Source organism: Xenopus tropicalis, chromosome 10 (assembly GCF_000004195.4).
Source record: "Xenopus tropicalis strain Nigerian chromosome 10, UCB_Xtro_10.0, whole genome shotgun sequence".
Classification (NCBI taxonomy): domain Eukaryota; kingdom Metazoa; phylum Chordata; class Amphibia; order Anura; family Pipidae; genus Xenopus; species Xenopus tropicalis.
In genome coordinates, this window is record NC_030686.2 from 18,726,213 (window position 1) to 18,738,481 (window position 12,269).

The window sequence follows — 12,269 nt, forward strand, 5'->3', positions numbered from 1 at the left end:
AGCAAGTGCACTATATAAAGTACAGCATTGCTAGCAATATTTGATTTAGTCCTCCTCTAAAGTGCAATGATGTCTCTTATACTATCGTCTCGGGTGCATCTATCTAATAAACTGTTTCATAGAACACAACCTTATCTTTTAAGCTTTTCAGCTGAAGCTAAATTTCCGAATGAAAACCTTAATAAGTAACAGCCACCAAATAAAAATTGTGATTCAAGCTAACCATGACTTATTTAATCATAACCGCCGAGTTGGTTTTTAAGGGTTGGTTATTGGTTGCTACGGTATGTTGATTTTAGGATTTGTATAGCATAAAGAACATTAATATATTGCAGACTCTGCATTTTGCGTCTATGCACCTTGCAAAGTTAATTCTATCAGAACCTGATTTTAACCAATAGCCAGTCCATGGCAGGCACTTTAAGTAAGGCAAATTTTTTAAAGCCATTAATGTTTTCTTATTGATTTTACTGTACATGTTCTGTGAGCAAATAAAACTGATTACTTTTGGATTTGTTTGATTTGTGTTCATTTTTATAATTCCCCAGTAAACTGTAAGAAATATTCAGATCTCTTTATTGCCACACTATAATGAAGATTCTTTAAAGGAGACATATTGGATAAATGGGAAAAAACGCTAATTTAGTAGGCAATTATGAATAATATATGGTGCTGGTTTCACTTTGGGCTAAACATTAACCCTATCTGTAACAATGGCCCCTTTATTGGAGCTCCCTATAGATCCTATCACTTCTCCTTCCAGTCTGAAATGAAGAGTGGGCGTGTCCTAATGGTCCCTGCCAGAAGCACAGTAGGAGGGGGATAGCCAATCATAGCCCTGCACTCACACAAGCAAAGACCGGCTTCAGTTCCCTATCAGGTCAGCCTAGCTGCTGATTGGTTCCTATCCTACAGCGCAGTGTATGGAGGGCCGCCGGCTCCCCTGCACATCCAGAGAATTCAGCCAGCAGGAAGTGGAACAGATGCATACCCCCCAACTGTCCCGCTTTGAGCGGGACAGTCCCGCTTTTTATAGCGCATCCCGCTGTCCCGGATAGTTCCCTGAATGTCCCGCAATTCCGTAATAGATTACGGAAATGCGGGACATTCATAGAGCGATCCGCGATAGCGGGATGAGAGGGCTTAAGCTGAGCGCTCCGACTGTGTATGAAGGGCACTGTGTATGGGGGGCTCTGTGTATGGGGGGCTCTGTGTATGAAGGGCACTGTGTATGGGGGGCTTTGTGTATGAAGGGTACTGTGTATGGGGGGCACTGTGTATGGGGGGGCACTGTGTATGGGGGGCTCTGTGTATAAAGGGTACTGTGTATGGGGGGAACTGTGTATGGGGGGTTCTGTGTATGAAGGGCACTGTGTATAAAGGGTACTGTGTATGGGGTCACTGTGTATGGGGGGCTCTGTGTATGAAGGGCACTGTGTATGAAGGGCACTGTGTATGGGGGGGCTCTGTGTATAAAGGGTACTGTGTATGGGGGGCTCTGTGTATGAGGGGTACTGTCTGGGGGAAATTGGAGGCACTGTCTATGGGGTAAAGTGGGGGCACTTTCTATGGGGGGTACTGTCTATGGGGGACCTGGGGGGCACTGTGTATGGGGGGTACTGTCTCCCCTGTGTGGGGGGGCAAAACTGGTAGATAGTTATAACTCACTTATAACTGACTGCCTTCTCTCTATATTTGTATTTTATATGTAGGAGTTGCTATTTTGTTTTCCTTAGGTAGTACAGTATAAGGGTATAGCACAAAGGAGTATTTTTAGAAAAACATGGGGTGTGTTAATTGGGACGTGGCCACAAAATTGCCGCGCTGCGTGCGCCAAATCTTTTTGTCCCTCTTTTCGTTTTTCAAATGTTGGGAGGTATGCAGATGGGCGGGGCCAGTGGGGTTTTTGTGGAATTTCTCAATAAATCAGTCAGAAACACAACATTTTTAAGCATAATCCTTCTATATCTAGAGGAGTATAATTCACTGGTACATTCATAATTTGTATAGGATAAAAGGCAATCATGTAGTTTAAGACCTAGATTTGTGGGAAGGCTCAGGCCCGAGGTTGGCATGCTGCCAGGGCCAAGTCTGCACTAATAACTAGTGACTGGTAATTATCTTTATCACTTTATTAACCTCAATTAAAATTAGCACCAAGCTTCATTTTTACTGCAAAGGGGACTATGTTCGGCGTCTTTTTCTTCGAAAAAATGCATATTCTTAGTTTTATCTATTAGAAGTCAAGCAAAAGATGCGTCATTTTAGTTTCAATGTTTTTTTTATTATGCGCTTCGCTTCAGAGCTTAGTTTCTGCTTATACAACCGGAGAAGAGAAAGCGATGTAACTGTGCCGGAAGTTTACAAGCTTTTCCTTACCGGAAGTGGCGCTCTGGTGCAACGCTGTCACAGTCTCGTCCTGCTACAGCAGACTCGCGGTGTTGGGTCCGCCGAAAATGGAGTCGATCAGGAACCTGGCGGAAAATCTAAGAGTAGTGCTGGGGAAGCTTCGAGGTGATTACAAAGACAGTCACTCACCTGTACACTTTTAAGGTCTCGACAGTGTGACACCAGCTGGGTTTTACTTGTTGCTGCGTTATATGAAAGTGGGAGTTGTAGGTCGACAGCATTACATTGCGCAGCCGGAGTCAATTATGAAGCAGAGCAGAAAGATTGGCTTCCCTAGTTGAGGGAGTGTATTCACATATATAAGGGATGTCAACATTGAAACCAAATATTAAGTACATTTTCACCTTGGCATATTGTTCCGATGTATATATGCTGGAGGCGGCATTGGTAGCACTATATATCTGAATTAAAAGGGATTAACGCTTATAGAGTGTATTAACCCTTAATTATATTCTGAGAATTGTAGTCTAACAACATATAGGGACGTTAGAAACACACTGTCCAAATAGTAAAGTTGGAGGGGTTGAATTGGTCATTTTTCTTCAGGAATTCATTTCATGACCTATGTTGTATGTATGGCAAGGGCTGTAAATGAACTCGATCCATCTGATCTGACCGGGTAAAAATACCAAAACTCTATTCAAGCTTATGCAAAATCCTGGTTTAATTATAAAAGAGGCTAATTATGATATTATAATAATAATAATCCCTTAAGGGACAGCCAGAATTTCATGGGGGCAGTTAGATATTGAATTTAGATTCTCTTTAATGAATATGTCTGTTTTGTTGGGAATATATGATGTATGAGCCTATGGTGAATATAAGGATAGATCTCAGGTCCAGACTAAGGGGCTGATTTACTAATCCACGTATCCGAAAAATTTGGATTGGAAAACAAACATTTTGCGGCTTTTTCATATTTTTTGCGACTTTTTCGTATTTTTTGCGACTTTTTCGTAGCCGTTACGACTTTTGTGAATTATCGCGACTTTTTCATAGCCATTATGACTTTCGTGAATTGTCGCGACTTTTTCATAGCCATTATGACTTTTGTGAATTATTGCGCCTTTTTCATAGCCATTATGACTTTCGTGAATTGTCGCGACTTTTTCATAGCCATTATGACTTTCGTGAATTGTCGCAACTTTTTCATAGCCATTATGACTTTTTTGAATTATCGCGACTTTTTCATAGCCATTATGACTTTTGTGAATTGTTGCGACTTTTTCATAGCCATTACGACTTTCGTGAATTGTCGCGACTTTTTCATAGCCATTACGACTTCGTATTGAGCGCTCAAAAAAGTCGCAAAATACCGATCATTACGAAACAAACGCATTCGGACGCTTTTCGGACGTTCGTGGATTAGTAAATGTGCCCCTAAGAGTGAGACTGAGTGCTCTTGCCTTGTTTCTGTAGATGGAGAACCCAGAGAGAGTGAGAAATTCAATGCACAGCATTTCTGGGGAACACTGGGTAAGTAACTGACACAAGGCTTGTAACGTTATGATGGAATAAAAAACAGAAATTGTCTGCTAGGAATTTTCCATTTGTTATGTAGTGCCTGTACATGATTGGTTGAAGTAGCTTTGTACAGTGTGACACAGGGATGCGCCTTCTGCTTTAGTTTAAGTTTATAGAGAGAGTAAATGCTTTTTCTTTTGTGTACAGAGGGCACTGCACTCTAGAAAGGCAGCAGAATTATATATCTACTGCCTCTGTCATTGACTGTCTGTAGGAGCCTTCTGCTATCAGCAGTAGGCTGCGAGGTGTGGTTCTGTATCATCTCCAGAACATCTGTTCAACATTTATTCCCTGTAAACACTGACACATTCCACAAGTGTCTTACACAAAAAAAAAATACACATTATGATATATTTTCCAGTGCTTAGGGAATCGCTGCAGATAATGCAAATGACAAGGTCATTACTTATTGCACTGAAAGTAAGTTTAATTTACACGTGCTTGGGGGAAGGGGTCGGGTGGGTGGCGGGGTCATTCTGGTCAAAAAAGATGAATTAAATGTCCCCTTGATCTCCTGGCATGCACCTGGGAAGGCGAACTTGTTGGAAATCCTCTTTAAGGGTTTGTGAGCCTTAAAAAAAAAAAAATGCAAAAAGTTCCTGTAACTGTACAGGAAAATCTCCTTGACTTACAGTTACAGGAACTGACCAGCAGGTGGTGCTGCTGTTACAAAATTCATTATATTGGTAGGTAATAAAAACTTCTGAAACTGAAAGAAAGAAATAATTAATGTAAATTGCAAAAGTGCTTAAAAAAAGCACCACTTATTTTTTTAATATTCTTATACTCTTATTCTTCAAGATCTTTGAGTCCCCCAAAGTATAGAAGTGAGGAAATTGCTATATACATATTATTTGTGTCTCTTACAGTTATTTCCTATATTTTTCATAGGACATTCAATTAAAGCAACATCTCAAGAAGCGACAAAGCTGAGTTTGGCTTTTTTGAAACCACCTCTGCCTTCAGAAGAGGTAAGTGATATCCCATACAGACAAACGGTCTATGTGAAATCTTTATTCAGGATAACACATAACTTATTTCACCCTATTTCCCTTACCCCAGGGCAGCCAGAAGCTATGTGATGGACTTCTCAATGCTATCTTAGCAGATGCCACTGTGTACTATTCTCTCCCAAAGGAACAAGGTGAGAAGCAGTGTCCTGGACTAGTATCTGGTACGGTGTGATTTCTCAGCAGTCCGTATATTCAAGGTTTATCAGCCATTCTTTGGTAATTTGTATGGAGTTTTTCATAGTTCAGTTGGGTTGAAAAAAGACCAAAGTCCATCAATTTAACCCTTCAAAGCAAACCCCAGCACACATTTAGTTTGTAAGCTCTACGGGGCAGGGACCTCCATCCTCTTGTCTCTTTGATTCTATTATTTTAATAACCCCCTGTATTAATCTATTCTGCTGTACAGCACTGCGTACATAAGTAGTGCTTTATAAATAATGATGTGCATACATACACATAAACCCATTGCTGTCCTTAAAAAACGATTGTGGAAATCCTGAAGAGTGCTGACACTTTCTATTGCTATTCTACTACTGCTGCTCTGGCACCCAGGTATTGTAAAAAACTTGTTTGGTGTGCTCTCCATTCTGCACTTTGTGTGTGTGTATATATATATATATATATCAAACTCAACAGTAGAAAGCACTCACAGCTACAGCATCAATCAGGTCAGTGATTTATTTCAGCATACCATATACACGTTTCGATCACCACAGGATCGTCATCAGGATATATATATATATATATACCAACATCAAAACTAATTGTAGATTGTAGTATCCCAGAATCTGCGATCACATTACTCACAAAGGGCATTCCCTAACCACACTGCCCACAGAGCAAATGGTCCATCATTGAACCCTAAATCTTTACTCTTGTCTAGGTATCACCTTGCGTAAAACAGTGCGAGAGGCCGTGGCAGACATTATAGAGGGTACCATCCAACTTGCAGAAGTCATCCTAAGCTCCCGTATTCAGAGGTACCACTATTTTAATTTTGTATTCATAATGCTTCCCATACCCATACATTTGTATTTTATTTTACATTTGTTTCTATTCACTGTCTCTTCTCTTTCTGACTCCTGATATCCTCTCAGTCTGTCACAGGCACAGCTGGTATCCACAGGCAGTGTATGGGAGGCATGTGACCAGTGGGAAAAACTTCCTAAAGGTTTGCCATCATATATAGAAATATCTTTTCACCTTTCCATCTGTATTCTTTCAGTGTCTATTAATCGAGGACTGTTGATCCACCTCATGAGCAAGAGTACAGCACAGCGATTCTAAGTGCCATGATATGCACTGATAATCAGCAATATTGTATTGGGCCTCATTGTAAGGGACTAGAACTTTAATGGACTACTTTGTCATGTCCTACATTGTCATGCTGTAAAAGGTTTAAAGCCAATTGGCACTGTGTCCCCTAATTTTTTCACTGCTAGGTGTTTGTAAGCATGCAGTGAGAGCATGTTGCCTTCAGGTGGCACAACAGTTAACCAGCTTAGAGGTGACTGCAGGGTAGATCTGGCAAAAGCTTCCCCTTTTACCAACTACAGTCAGTACAAAAACTCAGGCGCTTAAGCACCTCATAGTACACCAATTCTTCACAACTTTTATTCACTGAAAGGAGCAAAAGCTCTTGTTAATGTGCTCCTTTCTGTTTTACAGATAACCTTGCTGCAGTGCAGGTGACAGTATCAGGGTACCTAGATGTTGTTAAGGATGCCATAGAGGAAGTGGAACAGGTAATACAGTCCCCTCTTCTGCAAGCATTTTTCCTACTTGGTAATATTATGGCACATATAGCAGCCTTGTGTAATGGTATAAATTCAGTGATGGTTGATTGTAGTAATAGACTTTAGTTCAGGAAAATCTCTAAATCCTTGTGATTTTTGGTAATCTTACATATTTTAATTATGTCTCTATCCTCTTTCTTATCCCACATTCCCTGTGTGCCTACTCAGGCTCAAGCAGATGGGGAGGATCCATTCAGCGATATCCCAGAGGATGATGAGGTTGGTGCACGTGGAAATCAGGACACATATTGGTCAGAGGAAGATCGTAGGCTCATGGCTCCCTGCCTTGGCCTCATGAAAGCATCCAAAGCCTGCCTGAAAAAAATTCTTGGGGCCATAAAAGCTCATGGGAAAGCCGACACAGCAGAGCATGTGGCCCAGCTAGATGACCTGGTGGATGTCACTCTGGAGGTCAGCCCTAGGTAACAACTGGCTTCACATACCATTCTGTTTATAGTATCTTAAACAAAGTCACATGTGATATAGATAATCAGATATTTTGCTAGGCATTTCAGTATCCAGTATCATCATTATGGGTCCATTAAACAACATTCAGTGACTAGCAACTGTTACCATATAGATGAATATAAATGGAATAGGCTTTAAAGGAGAACTAAAGCTTAACCAAGAATAGACTAGAAATACTGTACATTATGTTATGGTGTTCTTTACCAGCCAAAGGCAACGGAATCCCTTTAGCAGACAATCTGTAAATTTGATGATGCCTTCAGTAGCTCCCCTTCTTCTTTTCTACTGATTCACAGCACATGCTCTGTGCTGCTATCATTCACAATATACCATTATTAATAATCAGCCCAGCTGTATCAGTGTCTAAGACATCAAACCTCCTTTTCTGCTGCATGATTTGTGACAACCCCTATGCTTAGCTTCGCAACAGCTGCCCAGAGCACACTGAGTATGTGCAGTGTCACTGACACTCGTAATAGAATCCAACATAATTACTCCCTTTGCACAACTTTGAAGGCCTGAATCATTACTGTAGCAGAGTTTCTTAAACTTTAGGCTGGTGCAGTAAGTTCAGTATATAAAATATAACATTTCTACCCATATTTGTTTCCTAGTTTACCCAGTAACCCATAGCTATAGGTTACTGCTCCTGAGCAAACTTAGTGCCTTTTATTACATAACCCCTTAAAGGGGTTTTTCACATTTGAGTTAGCTTTTAGTATGATTTAGTGCTAATCTGAGACATTTTGCAATTAGTCTTCATTTTTTATTATGTGTAGTTTTTTAATTATTTCAATTTTTGTTTGGTAGCTCTCCAGTTTGGGGGTTTAGTAGCTTTCTGGTTGCTATGGTCCAAATTACCTTAGCAACCAGGGAGTGGTTTGAATGAGAGACTGGTATGTGAATTGGAGAGGACCTGAATACAAAAAAACAGTTATAAAAAGAAACAATAACAGTAAAACTGTAGCCTCACGCAACAATAGTTTTCTGGCTGCCAGGGTCAATGACCCCCATTTAAAAGCTGCAAAGAGTTAGAAAAATAATGCAAATAATTAAAAAACTATAACAAATAAATAATGAAGACCAATTGAAAAGTTGCTTAGAATGGACCTTTCTAAAACATACTAAAAATTAACTTAAAGGTGAAACCACTCCTTTAGGTGTTTTGAGATATTAATTTTCTTTCTTTCTTAGTAAGCCAATTGAATTCAGTTTTAAAAGAATGTACAATTTCAATTCAACTATATGACTATCTGTCATATAGAGTAAGCCTATTGAATTCCATTTTAAAAGACTGTACAATTTATAGTCCGTTATATGGCATCTGACTAGAGGCTTTGGAGCTTATGTTCATCTGTTTCCTAAAACCCACTGCTGGCAGTTACTGTTTCTCATCCTCTATGGATTTTCCTTACAGTGTTGATGAGCTGGCACTGAGCTTGTACCCTCCAATGAACCATGCAACTGTACGCCTTAATGTAAGTCCACTTTTGGCTTTTCTTTTATGTTCTAAATCTGTCTTTTTCAACATATTTCATTTGCTTTTGTCTATTGTATTTTGACAGGCTGCAAAGTTATCTTCTGTACTGAAAAAAGTTTTCAGCATCACAAGGTTTGTGTAATCAACAGATGGAATCCCTTTTTTTTAGCAAAGCATGTACAGAATGGGGTGGCATGGGGAAAGCAATTTTGGGAAAATCTGGCAGAACATAACCAACAAGTAAGTTAAATCAACAGATATGAGTGAGGGTGGAGAACTAAGTGGGCTGGAATTTAGTTGTAGCTTTACAGCCAAGTTGAATTGGCTGTAATAGAGTTGTAGCTTTACAGAGTTAGGGCAAGGAGTTTGCTATCTAAAGGCAAGAGTGTGCAATCTGTGCACTTACTCCTCTGTTGCACTACTACACTATTACTTGCTGCCTGGCAAAGTTAAAGGAGAAGGAAAGGCTAAGTCACTTGGGGGGTGCCAAAATGTGCACCCCCAAGTGACTTTAATCACTTTAATCACCTGCAGTGAGCGCTTCCTTCTGTGTCAAAATCCCTGGGCTGACGCATGTGTAGTAGAGTGAAAAGCCGACTTTTTTTGTTAAAGTTCGGCTTTTCACTCTACTGTGCATGCGTGTGAAGAAGGAAGAGGAGAGCACGCTTGCAGCTACCCTGGGCTGGTGCGTTTTTCTTCTAACAGGGGCACCAGCCCCGGGTAAAAGGTAAGCGATTAAAGTCACTTGGGGGTGCCTAACATATTGGCACCCCCCAAGTGACTTAGCCTTTCCTTCTCCTTTAATGGCAGACAGATATAAAGTTGGGAAGGAAAAGGTGAGCCACAAAGCTGCTGATGAACATTTTCTGCAAGTGTAACCCTTCCCTTTTTCCACAAAATGGTTGCACCATGGACAGGTGCCAGGCCTGGGATTCAAGTTAGGCTTTGGCATTTCTAGTACACAGAGGCCCAAACAGACCCCTCCAGCCCAATAAATAGTTACTGTCTGTGGCAGATTGTCCATTTGTTTTTTGCAACCAAACAAAATGGAGATGCCTCATATTGCACCTTATTATGGTTATTGGTAAATACCAAATTATTTGAGTTTTTGCAGTGTTTTTTTGTGTCATACCCAAAAACAAAACAAAAGAAAACGGAAAGAAAACTAAACCCCTGTAGTTAGAAATATGTAACTCTGATAAGTGGACATAGTAAGTAGAAGAAAATAGGGCACTGAAAATATGGTACAAGCGCGGCATGATAGTTTGCTGTTACATGTACATTTTACTATGGAAGGTCTTTGGGTTCATATCGCTGTTATATGTGACCAGAGCTGCTGCAGCCCCTGATACTTGAGAAATCGCCATGCACTCCTTCAGCTTCACCAGTGATTAGTATTGTACTGAGAAAAGGCCAATCAGAGTAAGGGTATAGATTATGGTGACAGAGATGAGTTTAAGGCAGCCAGAGTTTAATGAGGTATAGGAAAATCTAAATAATGATGATTCATATGTCTGTCCTTCAGGTCCAGCCATGTTTGTCCTGACACAGAGTCAGCCTGGGTTCAGTTCCTTGATAGCGCTGTTGACCACAATATGGAGAAGACAAAGAACTTGACGCAGGGAGCCCTCTGAAACATTTAAATGTACTTTTTAAGTGATACACTTACATTGCCGTCTGGATTTGTTGCTTTGTGGTCCTGATGTAAAGTGAACATTTACTGCTGCGAAAGGAACAAATATACATGTGCCCTACCTTCTTAGGGAACAAGAACTACTGACTGGCAGAAATGACTTTAGAATTTAATGATGGATCAGCTAAACCTATAAAGCTTCCCTGCTTGAATATTAGTCATGGTGCCCGATGGAATGGTCTCTAGTTCCAATCAATGCAATCCAGTTTGTTTGCCTTATATGCAATGACATGAATAGTAGAGCAAAACAGAAGGCCAGGGTTCTCATGTACGGCAGAGAAACTGAACATTCTGTATTTGCCAAAGAACCTGCTAGGAGGGTTCATGCCGAGGTGGCTTGGGCTTTATCATATATGACTCAGAATTATAGCTTTATATTTTCCAGCTTTACTGTGTGCTGTGTCTAGAAACTCTACCTTTCTTTGGGAGGGTGGGGTAGAAGTTAAAGTTTTTATGGGCTTCATACATGCAAGCCAAGTCTGTCTGCTAAACACCAAAAAATTAAAATGATTTAAAGCAGTGCTATCCAACCGCAACCTGTCTGGTTGCTGTGACTGCTTACCTTTGTGTAATCTTTAAATGGTAGCAGTATTGAGGTTAACTGGCCCCCTGCATTGTCTACACCTCAGATTCAGGCTGTAATCCCCTGTATTGTTTAAACATGTAATCCCCTGTACTGTTCACACGTCTCTCTGCATTGATCACCCCCTGAATTGTTCACACCTTAGGCTCAGATTGTTCACCTATTCACACCGTCACAAACTTTAGGAGCAGTGTCACTGTATGTACTGCCTGCCTATGCTGCCTGTGTGTATGACACACACAGGCAGCATAGGGCAGGCAGAGTATGGCACACATAGGCAGGATAGGGCAAGCATAGTATGGAACACATAGGCTGGGTAGGACAGGCCTAGTATGGCACACACAGGCTGGGTAGGGCAGGTCTAGTATGGCACACAGGCAGGGTAGGGCAGGTCTAGTATGGCACACAGGCAGGGTAGGGCAGGTCTAGTATGGGGCTCTGCCTGTGTGTGCCATGCTCTGCCTGTCCTACCCATTATATGGTCCCTAATTATGTGTTGGGGGTTGCTATGCTATCCACAGGGGAGGAGGAGGTATATGGATTTAAGTGTGTGTCATAATATGACATCCATTCTTTCACATATTAATGATAGGTGATATCCCTATAGTGAGCACCAATCATTTTGATTTTTCTGCGTTACCAATATTAATGTGGGTATATTCTTAAAAGCTCTTGTGATAACATTGGTATGGTTTGAAATAGGTGCTGTTTAAGGAAGGGGAGTGGTCCAAACTGGATTCTATTATTGGCCCTCCACCATGTAGGCCAGAAAACAGCACTGGTTTAAAGTAATTAAAATATAATGAACTATTGCCCTGCACTTGTAAAAAGTTGTGTTTGATTCAAAAGTCCTTCTATAGTTTATATAAACAAAGCTGTTGTGTAGCTATGGGGGAAGCTACTCAAATTGAAAAAAGGAGAAAAAGCACAGTTTATATAGCTGATAATAAATTGGTTCTATAAAATACAATGGGAATCTATACATCTTATCTCTTTTCTCCTTTATATAATAAACTATTGAAGGATTTTGGAAGCAAACACGTTTACCAGTGCAGGGAGACAGTACATTATATTTGAATTATTTTAAAACATTTTTCATTTTTTGGTACTACTGTTAAAGGGGTGGCTCACCTTTAGGTTACCTTTTAATATGTTACAGAATAGTCTATTCTTAGCAACTTTTCAACTGGTCTTCATTTTTTACTTTATATAGTTTTTTTTTTTTTAAATAAATAAAAGGCGTGGATTTGGCTAAATCTGGGACTTGGGGAAACCCTAGTTTATTTCACACTAGGGGACAGGT

At 40.4% G+C, this 12,269-nt stretch overlaps 1 protein-coding gene across 1 annotated transcript; it reads left to right on the plus strand.

Annotated features, from left to right (window-relative positions):
- Positions 1-2,374: 2,374 nt before the first annotated feature.
- Positions 2,375-10,769, plus strand: ccndbp1 (cyclin D-type binding-protein 1). The gene is made up of 11 exons (XM_002935553.5): positions 2,375-2,514; positions 3,829-3,885; positions 4,825-4,904; positions 4,996-5,077; positions 5,830-5,926; positions 6,044-6,117; positions 6,615-6,691; positions 6,911-7,164; positions 8,628-8,688; positions 8,776-8,822; positions 10,216-10,769. The coding sequence occupies exons 1-11, from the start codon at positions 2,457-2,459 to the stop codon at positions 10,322-10,324; spliced, it is 996 nt and encodes a 331-aa protein (XP_002935599.2). The 5' UTR covers positions 2,375-2,456; the 3' UTR covers positions 10,325-10,769.
- The last annotated feature ends 1,500 nt before the right edge of the window (positions 10,770-12,269 follow it).

What these genes read in the sequence shown, in the direction of transcription:
- ccndbp1 (XM_002935553.5), top strand. Translation starts at nt 2,457, where the DNA reads ATGGAGTCGATCAGGAACCTGGCGGAAAATCTAAGAGTAGTGCTGGGG. An exon ending in GCATTTCTGGGGAACACTGG is followed by an intron (nt 3,886 to 4,824) that starts GTAAGTAACTGA and finishes TATTTTTCATAG; the next exon opens with GACATTCAATTAAAGCAACA. An exon ending in CCATAGAGGAAGTGGAACAG is followed by an intron (nt 6,692 to 6,910) that starts GTAATACAGTCC and finishes GTGCCTACTCAG; the next exon opens with GCTCAAGCAGATGGGGAGGA.